Raw genomic sequence first — 15,323 nt, forward strand, 5'->3', positions numbered from 1 at the left:
CAGTGATGTGTGTATATGTTTATGTGTCACGTTGAATCCCACTATAATATCTAATTACAATGCACAATAAAAGTATATATATTTTAAAAAAACATGAGATGAGGTGTCTGAGAAGGACCCTCAAATAAAGCTGTGACACTAAACAGTTTCTTTACAGTTAAAGATAAATGGGACATAAAGTAAACATAAACAGATAAGGAAAGTAAACACAGGTAGCAAACTACCTTTTTTTAAAACTAAAAATATGTACACTATGCCTAAAAATTATATACTGTAATTCAGTAGCTAAATGACATATGAGGAGAATCTTACCCCAGGAAGATTTTCACACGAAGTTCTTTTTTGGTCCTTGAGATTGTCTTCAAAGTGGTAATTTCTGCATCATACCAAAATCCTCTTTTTCCTGGATTTTCAACATTGTAATTAACCATTACCACATCACCAACATTTAGTTCATTCCATTTCAAAATGGTTCTAGCTCGTGGTCGAAGATCCTTGACATTCATTTCTAGAGTACCACTTTCTGGATATCTGAGGACCAAGAACCACAAAACAGTTTATGATTATCACCAAAGGTGACAAAATCATGTGTGATAAACAGAAAAACTTGACTTTCAGAGTTATTATCTAGAAGTAAAAAGGGTTACAATACCTTAAATAAAGGGTATACAGTTCATGTTAGCCTCTCAGTTGTACTATGATACCTACAAGTTGTTTTCTGTAACTGTGAACATGCACACTCTCCCTATCTGTACTACTCTTTGGAATTCAGATATGGGTGTCTTCATGGTTTACAGAATGCCAACCAAGTGTACACTCTATGTTCAACCAAGTGTACATTCCATGTTCAAGAACCACCACCATCCTCTTTGAGAGCTACGTACTATTTATGTAATATACCTATTCAGTCCAGTATTACTGTTATAATGTAGATATTATACACGAAAAGCTATATATTCTTTTTTTATGGTGCTTACATGATATATATTCATGGTTTAATTACCAGAGCAAAATAGTTATTAGTCTTATGAATGCATTCATTATTAGCCATGGAATAAGGGGTATAAGGGCGGCATAAACACAAATTCTTGTTTCACTTTTTTTTTTTTTTTGGTGGTACTGGGGTTCCTGGAAACCCTTCTACCTCCAGGCTACAATCCCAGACCTATCTCTGAATATTTTTCATTTGGAAACAAGGTCTCTTAAGCCAGCAAGGCTGGCTTCGAATCTGCGCGATCCTCCTGTCTCTGCCTCCCAAGCTCCCAAGCAGGGGATCACCAGTGTGCGTCACCACGCCCGGCTGTTGTTTCACATTTTTTAACCTGTTTACAAATTATTTTATTTGGTACTGGGGATTGAAGCCAGGGGCATTCTACCTCTGAGCTACACTCTCAGTCCTATTTTATTTTTTTATTTTGAAACAGAATCTCCCTAGGTCAATGAGAATCTCACTACTTGCTGAGGATGTCCTCAAACCTACAATCCTCCTGTCTCAGTCTCTCAAGTACTGAGATTACAAGTGTGCACCACACCTGGCTTACAAATCATTTTAATAGGACTAGATGTTGACCTTTCCCTGATCTTAGAACCAATTCATTGAGTTCTGTCAGTTGCTTTATGCATAACAAGGCCTTGAACCTAGCCCACTCCAATAATAGCCTCCATTTTTCCAGAAAAAGATGAGTCTAATTCATTAACACGGTCAGCTTCCTAATAATGTTTACAAACAAAACCCCCAGAAACTTATATGTATGAAAAAGTAAAACCATGTAAAAGAAGTCTAGCAGAATCTTGGACTTATTTTCTTCTACAGTTCTAGAAGGTTCTTAAATTTTCGGCCTAACTTCTTGGTATCATCAAGCCAAAGATAGCAACTTAACAGTCTACACTGGCTTCTATAAAATGAAGACCAGCTGCCTTTATGTACACTTAGGTAGTAATGGGAGAAAGAGATGAATAACATCTGGTTCCTGCTTTTTAAAAAGTATACCATTTTCACTACGAACTACATTATGATGTGAGACTATAATGCATCAATAAAAGTTTATTTTTTTTTCTTTTTTTTTTTTTTTTTTGCAGGTCTGGGGGTGGAACCCAGAGGCATTTGACCTCCGAGCTATACCTCCTGCCCTATTTTTTATTCTTTATTTTGAAACCAGATTTCATTGAGCTGCAGAGGGCCTCACTAAGTAGCTGAGGCTGTCTGTGAACCGTGATCCTCCGGTCTCAGCCTCCCAAATGCTGGGATTACAAGCATGCGCCACCATGCCCGGCTCAATAAAAGTATTTAAAAAAATTCAATCTATCGAGGTAGGCCAAACCGCGATAGCAGTGGTTCTCAAAGTGTTGTCTCCAAACCAGCAACATCAGCACCAACTGCAGATGTTTTAGAAATTCACATTCTTGGCATACAGATCTGAGTGAGAACCTTTGGAAATGAAACCTGGTAATCTACTTAGTGATTCTAATGCATTTTCAAATTTGAGAATTTACTATGCTATAGGGCCTTGAGAACAATGAAATACTTTATACCATAGTATAACAGCAATAATAAGGTAGAAACTAAGGGAAAAAAATTTTAACCTTTAACCAAGAATAGCTTGCTCAAAATAAAAATGGATCTCAAGTTGGAAGCTGCTCTCGCAGCTACTCTTATTTCTTCTACATCAAATACAGGCTATGCAAGCCTAGGACTCTCAGTACACTGAACTCATTTAGAATAAATGGATAATAACTATATAGGATCTTTAGTTAATCACTCAACTTAATCAACTCTCAAAGTTTTAGTTAATGATGATAGTGGTTAAGAATCTCAAGATTAGCCTCAGAGGCTATCTGATTTATTTAACCTCTTGGCACTATAATTCTCCCCAACATGCTTTCCAAACATCAGCCTCTGCTTAGACAGTAAATGTTGGAGGCATTTTTAACCCTAAGAAAAGCCATGCTTTGTCCATATAGTTCCAACAAGAAAAGATACTTGATGGATCAAAGATAAGCTCCTGTAATTATTCTATACTTTAGTTCCATGAAGAAATTTCTCCATAAAAGATCGAATATTTAACAGTGGAAATGTCCCTACCGCCTTTAAGCATCTACTCCCCTAAAAAAAATTGTTTTTAGATTTCCTTCAAATCACATGAGTAGGTTTGAAATACTTATCATCCTGGTGGTTTCACTCAAAATATGTTCTATTTTCAAACTTCCTTGGTTTAGAGTCCCAATTTTGTCTCTTTGTACTGAGCATCCTTGGGAAAGCTACTAACCTCTAAACCTGACTGTTTCTCATCTGTAAAATGTATCTAATGGTGGTTTTGAGAACCAAAATGAGGCCTTCAAAACACTTAGAATGGTGTACAATGAAGTAAATACCAGTTGTATTTCACCATTATGTAGAAATAATCCTAAAAAAAAATCTGAAATAAAGTCATGTCCATGGTTCTACTCTTCTGCCTATTTCAATTCTACTTTTTAGTGGTCAATTTTAAATCTGGCAGTCTTTAGCAAAACATCTGATATTTATACTCATGTTGTCTCATATGGTTGGTCAAAAATCACCATTTTTATCTTAACCTATAAAATGAGATTGGCCATAGGAGGTATTAACACAGGAGTGCTCTACCACTGAGGTACATCCCTAGTCCTCTTGAGAAAGGGTCTTGCTAAGTTGCCTAGCCTAGACTCAAATTTACAATCCTGTTTCACGCTCCTGAGTTGCTAGGATTACAGATGTGCACCACTTTGCCCAGCAATCTAAATATCTTAAGGCTTTTTTTTCTTTTCTTTTTTTTTGGTGGTACTGGGGTTGGAACCCTTCTATTTCCGGGGTACACTCCCAGACCTATTTTATATATGAAACAGGGTCTCTTAAGCCAGTGAGGCTGGCTTCGAACCTGCGCGATCCTCCTGTCTCCGCCTCCCAAATGCCACCACGCCCAGCAAGGCTTTTCTAATTCTTAAGCTGCATCAATATTCTTAAGGCTATATAAGACAAAAAAAAAAAAAACTATTCTATTTTAGATGACATTACCATTTTATCTATTTTAAAATAATACAGTAAAAACCATGTTTCGATGGCAAAAAAAAAGTTCTCCATTTGCCTAGGTTTGTCAATATTACTCAGAAGAGAAATACTTTATCAAGAACCTGAGTTGTTTTAAATTTTAAAGCAAAATTAAATCATGAGAGCAAGGAAATTTAGAGACTTACAATTTCAAAACAAAATTATGCAGATTATGTATACTTTATATGTACATATATGTATATAGTAAGTCTATAAAACATATATCATAAAAATGAAGTAAACATTTTAATTCTAGCTAAACAGATGTTTGGTCAATTGCTAGATTAAAACAAAAACCAGGCATGGTGGCTCATGCTTGTATGAGGATTGCAGGTTCGTAGCCAGCCTCGGCTACTTAGTGATGCCCTCTGCAACTTAGTGAGACCATGTTTCAAAATAAAGAATAAAATTGGGCCGGAGGTGTAGCTCAGAGGTAGAATGCTTCTGGGTTCTGAATCCAGTACCACAAAAAAGCAGATATAGAAGGGGCATCATAAAAAAAAATTCGTGTGTGTGTGTGTGTGTGTGTGTGTGTGGTGCTGAGGAGTGAGCTCAGGAGCATTCTACTTCCGAGCTATACCCCCAGCCCTATTTTACTTTTATTTTGAAATAGGGTCTCAGTAGGTTGATGAGTCTCACTACTTGCTGAGGCTGTCCTCTAACCTGGGATCCTCCTATCCCAGCCTTCCAAGTACTGAGATCACAGGCTTGCCCCATCAGACCCAGCTATAAAACCTTTTTTTTTTTTTTTAAGGGCCTGGGGATGGAACCCAGGGGCATTCAACTTCCAAGCTACACCCCCTGCCCTATTTTTTATTCTTTATTTTTGAAACAGGGTATCACTAAGTTGCGAAGGGCCTCACTAAAGTAGCATTGGTAACAATGATAGTCTAAGGGAAACCAGATACTCCCATACATTACTAATGGAAATAACAAGTGATGCTTGTCCTCTTACAGAATTTGGCAACAGCCAACCAATTTGCCCATGTCGGTATATTTATGCACGTGTGTGTGTGTGTGCGCGCACGCGTGTGCGTGTGCGTGTGCGTGTGTGTGTGTGTGTGCGCGCGCGCGGTCTGTCACCAGGGATTGAACCCAGGGGCATTCTACCTCTGAGCTACATCTCCAGCTCTATTTTTTTTATGCTTTATTTTTTAACAGGGTCTCACTAAGTTGCAGAGGGCTTCCCTAAGTAGCTGAGGCTGGCTGAGAACCTGTGATCCTCCTGTCTCAGCCTCCCAAGTACTGGACTATAGGCATGAGCCCCCACACCTGCCTTACGTCTTTACCTTTGACCTAGGAAGGAATTCTACTTCTAGAAATCTATCCCAAACATAAATAAGAAACTTCTTCATGAAGGTGACATAAAAGGCTACATATAGTTGCACAATTTGTAAAGAAAGACCTAGAAACAAAGAATCACAACAGGAAACCACTTAAGATAACATGGTACAATTACACAATGGAATGTTATACTCTTATATTGGGCGACTTCCAAGATACATTAATGAAGCAAGGTACAAACAATATTTATAGCATGCTATTCTCTTTTTTGTATGTAGTACTGAGGATGGAACCTAGGGGCATTCTACTTCCAAGTCATACCCCCAGGCCTATTTTTTTTTTTTTAATTTTTACTTTGAAACAGGGTTTCACTAAGTTACAGAGGGCCTTAGTAAGTAGCTGAGGCTGGCCACAAACCTGCAATTCTGTCTCAGCCTTCCAGGTACTGAGATTACAAATTTGTGACACCATGCCTGGCTTAGTGTGCTATTTTCTGTTGAGTGCAATATTTACCAGGAATAGAGGATTGGTTTATCTTACTGTACCTTACTTTAGCGTTTTACTATAAACTCTCAACATTTTTTTTTTTTTTTTTTTTTTTTTTTGCGGTCCTGGAGATGGAACCCAGGGTCATTCTTCCCCCCAGCTACATCCCAGCCATATTTTTTTATTCTGTATTCTTTGTTTTGAAACAGGGTCTCACTGAGTTGCAAAGGGCCTAAGTAATAGCTGAGGCTGTGCTCAAACTGAGATCCTCCTGTCTCAGCCTCCCAAATGCTGGTATTATAAATGTACACTACCATGCCTGGGTAACTCAACATTTCTAAAACAAACTTAAAAAAACATAGGAAATCCTTAACAACCAAAAGTAAAAGTGAAACAAAAGTACAGGACTGGGGTGACTTAACTACACTGAGAGGAACTATCAAAAGTGATTTGAAAACATAGTATATTGACCATACAAACAAAATTGATGTATTTCCTAAGGACAAAACAACATATATGAAATATGGTCTATAGCAGCTCAATAGAGAGATTATGGGGCTAGTCACATAGGTACTGCCTAGCACATGTTGAAATTCCAGGTTCCGAGAATCAGGTGTTCAGCATAATCATAAATAAAAAATCCTAAAACCCAAGTTCCCAAATGTCAGCTAAGGGTCAACCACATAAGCAGACCTTTTAAGGGTAGCAGTTTCAGGTCAGATATGTTAACCTTTCCTGCAAACTCTAAAAAGAATCCTTTTTAGGTAGTTTTTAAGATAAATGTTGGAAGGCAGATGTGAAGATTAAGGCAACACCTATGACATATAGGGAGATCAGAATTGGGAAATAAGAGCCCTTAGGCTATGATGGTCAGTTGTGTTGAAAGGAGAGAAAGGAAGAGGGTTGGTTGGGCAGAAATAACTTCAGATCAAGTCTTGGCCAACCCAATACTGAACTCAGGGGCAGAGATCAACCTAGAGTCCTACACTGGGCAGAAATTGCCAGACTTCGAAGCCTTGCCATACATGGTTGCTGACTGGGGGGATTTCCAGGAAACAGCATAACCTTGGCTCAAAAGCAGTAGCAGATCTTCAAAGTGCTATGTTTGAAGTTCATCAGCAAATTCAACTCCTTGCAGTTGGTGAGTAAAATTCTTCCTTGAAGAGAGTTCCAAGCAGTGTATCTACCAAGGTCAGTAAGGCCATGTTATAATGCCATTTATTACTGAAATGATGTAAGATCTGAAACAGTCTTCAAAAGAATTCAATGATGTTGGTATAGATAATACAGAATTTGCTATGACTTGATAATGGTTGAAGTTAGATGATAGGTTCATCACACTGTTCTCTCAACTTCTGCAAAATGTTTAAAGATTTCTAAAATGAAAATAAAATAAAACTGCTCCAAGTTAAAACCCAAAGACTAGCCAAACACAAAAGGTTTTCCCTGTTTTCTGAAGTTTTGGTTCTGAGTGCAAAATTCAAAAAAATTACACTCAAGGCTTACAATAAAGACAGTCTCCTGCCCCTAGCCCACCACATACCCTGTCTTCTGTTACTCTGAGGCAACCACTTTCAATTCTTTGATATTTCTCCATCTTATTATTGTTATTATTTTGATACTAAGGATAGAATCCAGGGGCATTCTACCTCCAAGCTATACCTCCAGTTCTTTTTATTTTTGTTGCGGGGGAGGGAGGAAAGGTTGCTAAGTCTTATGAAGTTACTAAGGTTGGTCTTGAACCTGAGATCCTCCTGCCTCACTGAGCCTCCCAAGTACTGGGATTACAGGTGTGTGCCACCACACCCAGGTCTCCAGATTTTTTAATCCTTGTTTTATGCTTATATTGTATTTTAACTGTTACTCTAACCCTTCCCCATAACCAGTTCACTTGCCTCCATATTCTTTTTAACTACTCAAAGGTACCAAGAACTGCTCTAAGTAATTATATATTTGTGACAAACCTTATGACACAGGTAGGAACCACTCTATCCCCATTTTGCAGTGAAGTACAAAGTTAAATACCTTATTTGGACAGACACATGGTTCAGACTGATCATCCGCTCAATTCCATGCTCCTAACAAGGGCCGGCAAACTTGCTCTTATGTACATATACGAACTACGTATTTGCAAAAATCAGCATTTTAAAACATGTTGACTAAACTATTTATAGCCATGTAATAGAGTGTGCTTAATTACAGTTCTTCCATAGCTTTGTTTTCCTGTGAGCACCTGACCAGTTTCTTGGTTGCTACCTAGTTTTCTATGTACACTTTGCTAATTTATTTTCATTCCACCACAGTTGCAAAACTCCTGCTTGAACATTTCAGGCACTCTACCAATCTTCTGAGTTTCAAATCCTCTCTTCTAGAGCCCTCAGTCTTATTCCAACCTGCTTTGCAGGCCTAGAACTGTTTCAAAGCTATCATACTGGGATTTCCATCCATTACTTCCTTTGTTGAATGCTACTTCTGGATACCATGTCTTCTTCCTTGGTTTAAGCCTCAAGCGGGGTAAAAGTATTTAAAATGCTCTTCAATAAAACTAGCCAAGCCCCTTGTTCTGGGCCCTGTGCCATACGCCTACCTCCAAAGTACCTAGTGAATCCAAGGCCTGAGCCTTCCCAAGGTTCTCCAATGCCAAGTTACTTGCTTGTTTGTTGGCTTCTCATCCTTAGGTTTCAGCTTTCTCTGGCCTGCTAAGTTAGATACCAATCCATGTATTTTACATTCCAAAATTTTCACTTTCTCTTTTTTTAAATTCTATCCCACTCTTTTCTTTTTGGTCATGGGGGTTCTATATTTATTCTTTTAATGTTTTCTAGGTGGCTATAAAATAAATTGAAACAAATGCATCTTCATCTGGATGTTTAACTGGAAGTTTTAGTTTCACTTCTTCTTACCACATACCCTCTGTGCTCTAGCTGTACTAATCTTTTCTCAGGAAGCCCAGTATTTCCTATGTCTATAGTCTTGGTATCCCACTGTTACCCTTTAGGAACACAAATATTTTCTGTAACTTGTACTTTCAAAGCAAAGTGTACATATTTCTATCACAGCACTTATACTGCAAAGCAGCAATTTTCCACTAAGAAAAACCACGTTCAGTTTTTAGAGTGCCCGGAATCTACCAAACCTATAAATGTTTGGAAACATGCACAACTCATTAAACATAAAAACAGACTTTTATGTAACTTCAGGTCTTAATATAGCAAACTATGACCACTGTATTTAAAAACTATCTTGATTGTGCTATATCTTTCTTCTTTCTGAGAATCCTAGACCTAAATAGCTAGATGGTATATCACTATAATCAAATAGCCAAGGCTGGATGACTTTATAAATGAAAAGTTTATTTGGCTCACAGCTCTGGAATTTCAAAGTTCTAGATCAGGTGGGGCCCCACTGGTTAGGCCTTTGATGAAAGCCTAATAGTATATTAATCACAATAATATGTTATAATGGTGGGAGGACATTTGGATAAAAAGATCATATCTGCAAGCAGGAAGCCAGAAAAAGTAGGGTCCAACAATATTTTCCAAAGGTATATCCCCCAGTTCTAAGGACCTTCTACTAGGCTCTACCTCTTAAAGGTTTCACCACCTCTTATACTGCCACACTAAGGACCAGGCTTCTAATACATGAACCTTTAGGTAACACACTCAAACCATACTCAACCACAGCAGGTGGGAGCACAATTTTATGCAGAGCTTATAGAAAAATATTCATTAAGCCTGGCATGGTGGCACACACTTGCAATCCCAGCATTTAGGAGGCCAAGACCAGAGGATCGTGGTTCCCGGACAGCCTCAGCTGCTTAGTGAGGCCCTCTGCAACTCACTGAGACCTTGTTGCAAAATAAAAGAATAAAAAATTGGGCAGGGGATGTAGCTTGGAGGTCAAATGCCCCTGGGTTCCATCCTCAGACCCGCAAAAACAAAACAAATTTGTTAAGATTACTTTTTTTTGGTGGTACTGGGGTTCCTGGAAAACCTTCTACCTCCGGGCTACACTCCCAGACCCATTTTATATTTTTATTTGGAAACAGGGTCTCTTAAGCCAACAAGGCTGGCTTTGAACCAGCGTGATCCTCCTGTTTCTGCCTCCCAAGCGCGGGGATTACAAGCATGCACCACCACGCCCGGCTAAGATTACTTTTTTTGTGGTACTTCTACCTCTGAGCTATACTTCCAGACCTATTTTTATATTTTATTTGGAAAAAGGGTCTCTCTAAATTAGTGAGAGCCTCATTAAGTTGCTGAAGTTGGCTTCGAATCTGCGTGGGCCTCCCAAGTACTGGGATTACAAGCATGTGCCACCAAGCCTGGAGTTAAGATTACATTTTTAATGTTTTTATAAAACAAGAATAAAATACTCCATATAGCTAAACTCTTAATTATACTAATAGCATTCTCTTTCACATGAAGTTTGACATATAGTCAAAAGCTAATCATTCCAAATTAGTCCAAGTAAGGTAAGTTTTTCAAGCATTTGCTTTGATAAACAAGTGATTGTGCCAGTGGCACTTCTAAAATAAGGCTTAAGGATTCATAATGAACTGGAGCAGAGAGGCAGGTATGTATCAAAGCCAACTTTACTTACCACTGTGCCAAGGGCCAACACTACTTCCAGGGAAGGAAGAAAACTAGGGTCCTTTCTCTTATAAGCATGACCTCCTGGTTCACAGAACCTGGAAGTCAAGGAATTATTCTACTATAGGTATAAGATAATCACATCTTTGAAAGTGAAGAACCACTTTTGTGAGGTAAAGACTATCTTCTCAGTCTGCCTTAAATATATCTGAAGTTTAAGTTTTTCCATTAAAATTTGCAGTTTCAAGTAAAAACTACCTTTTCAGTTCTACTTCAGAGTACTCACTTTTGATTATTCTTATCTATATAACATCTTTACCAATTAAAAACAAAAACAATTGATGAAGAAAGTTCAAGTAAATTTCAGGGAATAGATTATGCTATGTTTAAAAATAAAACTGCTATATAACACTGCAACTACATTTAACTACTTGGAAGCTATTCTAAAAGACTCAAACTTTATTAAGCAAGACAGTATCAATGAAGCCCTATTCTTTCAAAACATGGCTTCTTGAGGTAAATATGTTTAAATAAGGACACCATTCATCTGCAGGCATGTTCTAGTTTAGTAAATCTTTAATGTCATACCACGTGCAAAAGGAAAGCATTTGTTATTCTAATAGAGAACATTGAGTTTCACACCTTAAATTTAGAGCTTACTCACAGATAAGAAAAATTCACTTAAAACTGCGTACAACAGTGGGATTTTACATATTACATGAAAATCAATCTCACTTTTAGAACACATTAACAGTGGATAACTATTTAATAATAGTGGAAACAACATAGTTTTAAAACACCTATGCCAAAGAAACAATACTTCCAAGTGTTTAGAATACTTACCCAAATAATCTGTACTAATTAGTAAGTAAAAAGGAGATAGTCTGATTCATTACCATGAAGTATATTTCAAAGTTATAAGACTAAAGAACATACATAAAGTAGATATTTACAGAGAAAATGATGCTAAAGGATTGAAAACAAAAACTTACCAATAAACTGAAGACCTGAAATTCAAACCAAATTCTCACTGTAGTGCCTAACCATACAGACTATGATAACCAGTGCTCTGTATACTTAACAGGGCCTGGCATACCTATTCAAAAACAGATTCTCTGCTCTACCCAAGACCCACACTTCCTGGGGGCAGGGGATAGGATGCTCAGTAATCTGCATCTTAAGCACTTTATGTGGGTGAATCTATAGTGTTTCCGACCATCTTTGAGAAACACTAATGTAAAAAGATATGCATAAATCTGAAAAGTAAAAAACTGGTTCTGTAGTCATTTTTCTAAATACTAAACAATCTTAAAACACATGGAAGACCAATGATAAAGGTAGGTTGTGTTTCTAACTTCTTTCATTCTTTTATTGATTACCATCCATTCAAGACCCTGCAAGTCAGAGGAATAGAGGAAATACTTGATGTCTTAATACATTATCAAAGGAATAAGGCAGACTGGTCACTGCAACAGGGTTCTAAAATTAACCTTATATTTAGCAATGTTCAAACACTTTTTAATATTCTTTTACAAAAAGATCACTACACATCAATATAGAAAAGTTACCTTCACCTAAAAATACCACTTGATTTTATTCAGAACTGTCTCACTATTGGCAATAGTCATAATTAAGACAACTCAAAATGACTATCTGCAAGTTATAATTAAGACTACTCAAAATTAAGACCACAGACTGAGAATAGCTTCAAAAACCTTAAAACACTGGAAGCAATGATAACATTGCTCTATCATGTAGCACATCTATAACATTTGCCAGATATGCTCTTAATTAACACGTAGTGTAATTTGCCCCCAAAGTCTTAAGTGATGCTATGACATTTCCATTTAATCTCAATTTTTATGGCAAAACCTTGACATTATATTAAAAGGTATAGTTTAACCTATCTGGTTTAAAAAAAAAAACCTTTAATTAATTAATTAATTAGTGATACTGAGAATTGAATCCAGGGGCATTCTACCTCCAAGCTACACCCCCATTCCTATTTCTTATTCTTTATTTTGAAACAGGGTCTCACTAAGTTGCAGATGCTTAAGTAGCTGAGGCTGGCCATGAACCAACTATCCTCCTGTCTTAGCCTCCCAAGTATTGGGATTCCAAGCATGCATCATCCACCACTCCTGGATTTAAAAAAACCAAAAAAACAAACAAAAAAACACCTTTTAATACTAATTGATTGTGGGTCTTCCCCACAGAAAAAAATGCACATAGGCATTGATAGACAGGTTAAATAAATAACCTCTGGTTTATAGTATCTGTTCTGCAAAATTTCCTAACCAGAGAGACTAACATAAATAGGCATTGCTTATACTATTATTATTATTATTTATTATTATTATTGTACTGGGGGTGGAACCCAGGGGCTTTTCTACCTCTTGGCTAAACACCCAGACCTATTTTATACTTTATTTGGAAACAGGGCCTAAGTTGCTGAGAGCCTCACTAAGTAGCTGATGCTGGCTTTGAACCTACATGATCCTCCTGCCTCAGCCTCCCAAGTGCTAGGATTATAAGCATGCACCACCATGCCCAGCTTAGACAATGTTTAAAATAGGGGTTTTGGCCGGGCGTGGTGGCGCACGCTTGTAATCCCCGCGCTTGGGAGGCGGAGACAGGAGGATCGCGCAGGTTCGAAGCCAGCTGTGCTGGCATAAGAGACCCTGTTTCAAAAATATAAAAAAATAGGTCTGGGAGTGTAGCCCGGAGGAAGAAGGGCTTCCAGGAACCCCAGTACCACCAAAAAAAAAATAGGGGTTTTGGGTGGTTTTTTTGTTTACCTATACTTAAAGGTCCAACTTTGTCTAGCTACAGACATTCTTCATTCCTAAGATATGATACAGGAATATATGAGCTTTCCTAACAAATATTCCTTCTTTAAATACATACTTCCTCATCACACTATCAAACGTTTTCTAGCTTTTGTCCTTACAGAAATCTGCTAATATTTGTAAATCAAGGCCTCTAAGTTATAGACTACTACATTTAATAAAGCAATAAAGAAAAAGTAGGTTGCTAACAAAAATATTTTTCTTAAACTTACTTTATTTATTTATTTATTTATTTATTTATTTATTTATTTATTTACTGCAGTACTGGAGATGGAACCCAGAGGCATTCTACCTCCGAGCTACACCCCCAGCCCAATTTTTTATTCTTCATTTTGAAAAAAGGTCTCACTGAGTTGCAAAGGGCCTAGGTAGCTAAGGCTGGCCACAAACTCACGATCTTCCTGTCTCAGCCTCCCAAATGTTGGGATTAAAAGTGTGCACCACCACACCCAGCTTAAACTTGCCTTTTTAATTTGCCTGTTAAGATTTACTGGAGGTATACATGCTACATCTTTGGTACTCAGATGCTAAAGAGAATAGCTGGTAGTATGGTAATTATTGCCTAAAAATTAAAGCCTAGATCACATGACTAAGAACTTATGTCAATGTCTGTCTGTCTGTCTGCCTGCCTGCCTGCCTCCCTCCCTTCCTTCCTGGTACTAGGGGTAGGACACAGGGGGCTTTTCTACCTCCAGGCTATACTCCCAGACTTATTTTATACTTTATTTGGAAACAGAGTTTTTACTAAGTTGCTGAGAGCCTCACTAAGTAGCTGAGGCTGGCTTTGAACCTGTGCGATCCTCCTGTCTCAGCCTCCCAAAGGCTGGAATTTACAAGCATGTGCCACCAACGCCTGGCTTCATTCAATGTGTCTTTAGAGAAACTTGTAACTGATTTAAAAATATACTGGGGATTATATTGTAATGAACACTGTTACTGAGCTGCTTTATCTACTGATAACATTTCAAAGAAACGCATTTTACAATCAGAGGAGAACCTGAGATCTAGTTCATTTCTATTTAACTTTCAGGACGTTTGTCTTACAAGAACTGATCGACATTGTAAAGAGTCAAATTTAACAGAAAAAGGAGAACTAGATCTCAAAACAACCATTACAAAGTATTTTTCCCTACTCAAGAATTTAATATATAAATTCCCTATAAACACAGTATAAACATATTCAAAGTTAATAATGGGTAAAGACTGCACAGTAGAGAAACAGTCCCTCACTTAAAGCCATCTACAAATAATTTAGCTTAAATTAAATACACTTATTTAGAAAAGACAAAAATCTAATAATTGTCTATACATTTAAAAATTGAAAAAAAATCAATAAGCTATAAACCTAATCATGTGCTACAATAAAGATGAATAGTCAAATTTTTCAGCTATTGCATTCTTGCCTTTAATAAAATATACTTACTATATTTAAACTGTCATATATAACCCCTTTACCCCATATTGCTCTTTATAGAGGTGGGAGTATGATAGCAATAGATAAAAATGGGTAGAAAGGAATCTATCAATGAGTGGTTGTCAAACCTCAGTGTGTATTAGAACCACCAAAAGGACTTATTAAACATAAATGGTCTCTGAGATACACCTAGAGATGGATTTATGCCTGGAATAAGCCTAAAATTTTGCATTTCTAACAAGTGATGTTGATGTTCCTGGTCGAGGGCCATAACTTGAAAACCACTGATCTAATACAGCGGTTCTCAAGTCGAATAATGGGTTAAGAAAACACCCACACCTGTAGCGTCCCTCAGGATATAGAAGTTCTAAAACTTTCTAGATAACTGTAGCCAGGATTGAGAAACATTAGTCTAGGTATGAGAAAAGGTATTTTTAATACAAAAGCTAAATGAAGATTTTAGCATTTATTTGCTGAGAAAGCAGCAAAGTGATTAGTACAGACAACACCTGATGAGTTGGTGGTCTCTGTTACAGATATACTTATGGCTTAACTCAACAGATAAAGTTGTAGGTGCATTCTTTGCTTTAGATTCCAGACAATGTCTAAATCAAGTCTTTAGATCATAATAGATT

General features: G+C 37.3%; 1 protein-coding gene across 2 annotated transcripts in view; it reads right to left on the reverse strand.

Moving 5' to 3' along the window:
- Positions 1-15,323, reverse strand: part of UHRF2 (ubiquitin like with PHD and ring finger domains 2) — a gene marked incomplete at both ends in the record, with an annotated part of 86,494 nt that overhangs the window by 38,919 nt on the left and 32,252 nt on the right. For both annotated transcript variants that reach the window (XM_080708660.1, XM_080708659.1), the window contains one exon: positions 313-531. In XM_080708660.1, the coding sequence (XP_080564786.1) occupies positions 313-531 (219 nt within the window). The remainder of the gene's footprint in view (positions 1-312; positions 532-15,323) is intronic.

Source organism: Muscardinus avellanarius (assembly GCF_963383645.1).
Source record: "Muscardinus avellanarius genome assembly, chromosome: 13".
NCBI lineage: Eukaryota > Metazoa > Chordata > Mammalia > Rodentia > Gliridae > Muscardinus > Muscardinus avellanarius.